This window comes from Ictalurus punctatus, chromosome 15 (assembly GCF_001660625.3).
Source record: "Ictalurus punctatus breed USDA103 chromosome 15, Coco_2.0, whole genome shotgun sequence".
NCBI classification, from domain to species: domain Eukaryota; kingdom Metazoa; phylum Chordata; class Actinopteri; order Siluriformes; family Ictaluridae; genus Ictalurus; species Ictalurus punctatus.
Window position 1 is genome coordinate 20,616,964 of NC_030430.2, and position 6,026 is coordinate 20,622,989.

The following is a 6,026-nucleotide window of genomic DNA, read 5'->3' on the forward strand; positions in this document are numbered from 1 at the left end:
CACAATACGTAATACATAGTAGTACATGTTATATCACAATTTGCTTTAATTTCTATATCTTTTAGCCAACTTTAGATAGCTTGAAGGCAAAAAGCTGCACATATTCCATTATAAACAGAGCAATTTATATTATTTTATACATTTATTGGAATTTTTGCAAAATATTATAATAGTCTACGTGTGTACATAATTATTGTGTGCGTATAAGTTATTATTCATATGATGTCTTATGCAACCTGCACTTAATTAGACACGTTCCTCAAAATATTAAATGTTTGAATATATAAACTAATATTTTATTTAAAAAAACAAACAAATCCATAATGTAACGTGTTGCCATTTTACTGCAAAACTGATTTTAACTGCTCTAATAAAAACAGTTGGATCAGTAGACTATCCATCTAACCTGAAGCAGAAACAAAAAAAAAATTAACTTGATGTAACAAATTCTTCTTTTTCTTTTTTGGACTCAGGTCAGCAAAGGCAAGCAGTAGTATAAAAATATAAACGAAGCAAAATTTCCTCTATAAAGCTAGACTGATCATTTACTCTGTTTAATTGTGTACTTTTGAGCTATCAAGGATTTGTCTTTGATTGGTTGGTAAAATGCTTAATTTTTGCGACCCTGAATCTATTCCTTTAAGGTAGCTTGGATAAAGTGTGTCTGCTAAATGATTTAATGTAAAAATAAAGGTAGATATTTAGAGTCACAACACCACCTACAGGATAAGCGGTATGGAAAATGGATGGCTGGATTAATGGATGAATTGATGCAAAGGTGGGAGGAGACCAAAAAACCCGGAGGAAACCCACATGGACATGGGAAGAACATGCGCTGCGTCACAGTGCTGCCCAAAATGAGTTCAATCATTCCGTATGGATACAATTTGCACTGTGACCAACAGTCAAAGTAATTATACAATGGTCTTTTTTCCCCAAAATGTGATGAGCAAAAACGTTTTAGTTTAGTGCAGTTACTCCAAACGGTATTAACTTATAGAAAGTACACTTTATAACCACTGGATGGCAGACTATACTACTACAGATATGCAGTCTGAACTCATTTCCTGCTTTGAGGCTTGTGTCTGTGGAGCAGCGTCTCATACGCCTCATTGATTTTAATGAACATCTCTTCAGCTTCTTGTTTCTTGTAGGGGTTGCGATCTGGGTGCCATAATTTAGCGAGCTCCCTGTAGCTGTGAGCGATCTCCTCCAGGGTGGCTCCCTCAGACACTGACAGCACCTAGAACATAGCAGAGGACTTGTACACATCAGGGGCTTGTGTTCTTGGTTCCAACAGTCATCAATACTTCAAATATTAATTTTCACAGTGAAATTGTATGAAATGGATTCTGGGCAGCATAAACATTTGTTAGTGTCATAATAGAATCCAGCATCTCCTACAAATAACTACTACATATTTCTTTACCTACAGTGTGTCACTCATAGTCTTTGAATTAAAAAAAAAAGAAAAGAAAAATGCACCTCTACTTTACAAAAACAATATATACAAGAAGAAAACCATACACATCATAAGATAAACAACTACAGATAAATATAAAATGTGCTGAAAAGGAATTCTTCTCGAGCTTTTTAGTTTTTAGTCCTCATTTGAAGACAGCTGTGTGTGACATCTGGCACAGTTATAAGAAATGTATTAGGAAGAGTGTGTGTATGTGTGGCGTGACCAAGTGTGTGTTAAGTGTCATCCAAAGAGGGGTATAAGGCAAAGGGTATACATATTGTATGTTACTGGAGAATATTTATATCACTTTCGGAAAGAGAAATGCAAACTTTTGAACCAATCGTTTAAAAAAAATGAAATGATTTTGTCATCATTATTTTGTCCTAAAGTTATGCAAACTGTGACTTGTCTATAGTGGATAGCAGAAAAAAAAGAGAAAAAAAACGAGTTACGATATTAGTTTTGAGTAAAAATAGTGTTTAGGTCTTTAATGTGTAGCACCTTTGAATCTAGCATCTATATGTTTATAGTATAAAAACATATTATACCACAGCGCTATAACTGAATGCTCAGTTGTGATTGGTCAGAAGATGTTGATTAGTTTTCTATAACAGCAGCTCTGACAATCATTCTGACCGTAATTCAAGTAACAGATTTAGTCCTGTATTAATTCTAATACTTTATTGTTTCTATAGTTACTCATTCCTAGGGACTTGTATGGTGGATACTCCACATAAGCTAAAGCTACTAATAAAGGGAGAAAATGTATCATCTTTGATATGGCGAAGCTTTCTGTAAGGAGATGTTTATTTAATATTTATGGAAGAAATCTCTGGTATCATCGCTTTGTAACAGTCAGTAAGTTTTCTATCATGGGAACGTCTTCAGGATAGAGGACTTTGCTTGGTGACACAAAAAGCTGCATTTTTTTTGTCTTATTCATTTCAAAAGAGAGAAAAAAGACTAGAGAATGACTGTTTCTAGCTTCTATAATGTAAGTCACAACAGGAACAAACTATAAACATAAAAAAAGTATGTTTTTCAGGAAGACATTAGACATTGTAATGATTGATGAATTGCTGTTGTATAAGGGAAAAAAATACTTTGGGATGTGCTGTTATAGAAAAAATGCTTAACTAGCATTAAAATGTCATTTAAAAAAAATTCTCAGTCTGGGTACTGGAGTACCTCTGCTGTTCCATGCACATTTTTCACAGTCCATATATACCATATATGTGTACCAGAGGAGGAAAAAAACACTAAAACATGCAGGCCAGGGGTCCTCCAGGACCAAGATTGAGAAACAGTTCCTTTCTTACTTCAGACCTGCTGAGAGTGTGAAGTGTTTGAGCAACAGCCTCATAAATCTGGAGCTTTATTTTGTGCTTCAAGTTTACCATGTGAGTTTTGAGATAAGCTTTAAACCAACTGATTTGGCCTCACCTTCATTGCCTCAATCTCTCTTTTGCTGTATTCATTAAGAAGTATTTCCAGAACCTTCTTCCAGCTCTCCTCATAGTAACTCCCTCCAGTCAGCGCACACAAGATCTGGTATGGCAACAGTAGAAAGAACTCCACAACCTGTCTGAGCCAAGGAATGAACCAAAACATATCGAGCAATGCTGCCACACAGTCTGAAATGTAGTATAAAGTAGCTGTGGTGTTGTGAAAAATACAATATCCCACAGGAGCTGAGAAAGCCAGCAGAGCTAGGCTAAGGCGATAGAGGCGAGGTCCTAGGAAACACAGAAACAAAAATACAACAAGAAATAAATAATGATATCACAAGAACATAGATATGTTTATTTCTAATGTTGCAACCTTGAATTTGATATTTTATATCAGATATATGATTTGGATTGTTTTTAGTTGCAAGTGTATACAACTAACCCAGTGGCTCTGGTCGAGATCCTGCATGTTGGGGAGGTTTCAACTTTCTATGTTGTGCTGCAGTGACACTAGCTGCTATGCTGATGGGTAGAGGTGAGAGTGTGCTGCCGTAGAATATGGTTGAGGTCATGATACAAGCAGTGAGAGTCTTCTGCATGTCAGAAGACTGCTGACCAACACAGGACACCAGGTGGACCCCCGCACCAACACTCAACGGCAGCACAAGCACGTAGAAGAATCTCAGAGAGTTCAGACTAATCAAAGCAATCGACCCAAAGTAAATGCCGACGCAAATCTGGCCAGCAAAACGAACCAAGCCTATTGGTGGAGGCGTGTTGGATGGGCGTCTGACTCTCTCAGCCTCTTTGTTGGCTTCGCTAACGTAAGCTGGGATTCGGAAGAACTCTCTGAGCCAGCCAAACCCAAAACCACCCAGAGTGAGCATCCAGAGGAGAGCATGGCTGTCCCTCCTGAGGTACAGGTGGTGAAGACCCAGTGGGCCTCCCATTGCCCAGAGGGCGTAGGTTGTTATTAGTCGCTTAGGCATAAGAGCATCTTTAGAATTTCAGCTAGAGGAAAATACTCCTCTTCACGGAGAAGTGAAGCAAATTATCTGCACACACGCGCACACACACACACACCCACACACAGAGAATAAAACGCTATAATAAAATACAGAGATGTCATTGATAGGATCTGTAACTGAAACCCAGCTCAACTGTCAAATTTGCCTTATTTTGCTTAAGGAAGAAAGCACTTTTACTCACTAAATTCAAATCAGGATGAATGAAGGATTAGAGAACACCACAATAACACAATTACAAATGTAATAATAACATGATTAAACTACTACTACTACAACTACTGCTAATAGAAACAAGTAACAAACAAACAGACAAATAAACAAACCCCTATCATTTTGAGTAAGGTTACATGTAATTATATTCTCACGAAACATTTTGCCTCGAGTCAAGAGTCACCTTACCTACGTCAAGAAGGCTTGTAAAAACAGCAAGTGGTTCTTTAAAACAACTTCCTTCAGTTTCACTACTGGGAGAAATATAAACGCACAAAATAACACACATCACGGTTTCAAACTTGTTGCTCAGTCATATTCTGAAAAACAAATACATGCAGCAAAACGTCTGAAGGAGTTTCACCCTCAAATCCGATCCAAACTCTCCTGAAATGGACAGTTTCCATATTGGTGTCAGTTTAGACTTTGGACTTTGGAAGATGAAATTGCATCAGTCTTTGTAATGGTAACGTAATATACCCTTGCTGATCAAGCATGAAAGGTTTGTTTGAACTTTAACATGACTGTACATGAATATGCAACTCTTGGCGAACTAATTGATATGTAGCCTATAAATAGATGAAATGTGAATAAAAAATTTGAATAAATAATTTACTTTGAATAAATGAATTACTGAAGGTTTACACAACACATTACATATTGATTAGACTAGAGTTCAGCACCATTCAAAACACAATAGTGTTTTTTCTTATTTTTACACACAGCATGTAGGCTTTTCATGTCAAGGCCTAAAAAGGAGTTTTGTCTAGAGCACCCATTGGCAGTGTAAATAATATTTTTTTAAATCTGGCTTGTTGTGTGTGATACTTTTATTCAAAGAAAAATGTCTTATTTTACTTTTAACACATTTCATCAACATTCATTCAGTGTTCTGGTCAGGGTTTCGGGGGCTCTGGATCCCATCCTGGGAACATTAAAAATGCAGTGGAAATATACCCAGTAGGAGATGCCAGTCACAGTCTCCTGCCAGCTGCTTGTGGGTTTTTTTTCCAGGAGGAAGATGCTTAGCATACCCTAGACTCAACGAGGCAGGTGTTCAATAGTGCTGCATTGCTCAGCAATTTGAACGGAAGAAATTACAGACTTCACAGAGCTCAGAGCTATGGCAAGCAGTGTTGCTCTGTTTAAGAATCTGAAATGCTCCAGGCACCACTGGGTGAAGTTAAGAAAAATGTGAAAACCTATCTTTATTTTTACACACTGTACAGATCACATATTTCTCATATCACATACTGTATAAGCAGAGCGTGAGCGAGCTACAGTAGCAAGCATCACACAAACTAAAGATATGGAATTTTTAAATGCTGGACTTCTGAAACAGGCAATGATTGTTGTGTTGTACATGTGATTTTTATTTTATGCAGTTGTAAGCAAATAAGAGAGACGGGCAACATCAGCCGTATGTAAGCCTAAATCAAAAAGGAAAGTTTAATCAAATGAGGTAAACAAATGAGATAAATCATTTTTATTTCATAAACCTGACACACTATATTGTATACTGGATTTCTTGTTTTCTTCCAGCATTAGATTTTAGTATTATTTCTATACTCCTCTATATTTATAATATAGGCTTACTTCATTTTCTTCTTGATTCCATTGTACTGATTGATATATATTGATGTAGAGATTTCTGCTGTTAGGATTTACACGTGTCTCCTCAATATAAATTAATAAATACCTAAATACATAAAATAAATGAAATCTAATCTAGCAGAACCTGATGTGCTTAATATATTCTTTGAAACGAACCCTTTCTCGCAGTACACTGGTGCCGGCAGAATGGAAATTGACTTATAGGACATTTTCAATCAGGATAAACAAACGAAGTCTGTTATCAGATTAGTCAGGACACTG

At 36.6% G+C, this 6,026-nt stretch overlaps 1 protein-coding gene across 3 annotated transcripts; it reads right to left on the reverse strand.

Moving 5' to 3' along the window:
- Positions 1–123: 123 nt before the first annotated feature.
- On the reverse strand, positions 124–4,585 carry dnajc22 (DnaJ (Hsp40) homolog, subfamily C, member 22). 3 transcript variants are annotated; one of them, XM_017487766.3, is made up of 5 exons: positions 4,516–4,581; positions 4,341–4,402; positions 3,356–3,968; positions 2,909–3,201; positions 124–1,243 (listed from the first exon to the last, which is right to left on the reverse strand). In XM_017487766.3, exons 3-5 carry the CDS (start codon positions 3,900–3,902, stop codon positions 1,061–1,063), a joined length of 1,023 nt encoding a protein of 340 aa, XP_017343255.1. In that variant the 5' UTR covers positions 3,903–3,968; positions 4,341–4,402; positions 4,516–4,581; the 3' UTR covers positions 124–1,060. The 3 variants fall into 3 exon arrangements, with proteins under 3 accessions (XP_017343255.1, XP_017343254.1, XP_017343253.1); XM_017487765.3 differs by having other exon boundaries at positions 4,341–4,405; positions 4,516–4,579; XM_017487764.3 differs by having other exon boundaries at positions 4,341–4,585.
- Between the last annotated feature and the right edge of the window lie 1,441 nt (positions 4,586–6,026).

What these genes read in the sequence shown, in the direction of transcription:
- dnajc22 (XM_017487764.3), bottom strand. Translation starts at nt 3,902, where the DNA reads ATGCCTAAGCGACTAATAACAACCTACGCCCTCTGGGCAATGGGAGGC. An exon ending in ATCTCGACCAGAGCCACTGG is followed by an intron (nt 3,202 to 3,355) that starts GTTAGTTGTATA and finishes TGTGTTTCCTAG; the next exon opens with GACCTCGCCTCTATCGCCTT. An exon ending in GAGAGATTGAGGCAATGAAG is followed by an intron (nt 1,244 to 2,908) that starts GTGAGGCCAAAT and finishes GCTATGTTCTAG; the next exon opens with GTGCTGTCAGTGTCTGAGGG.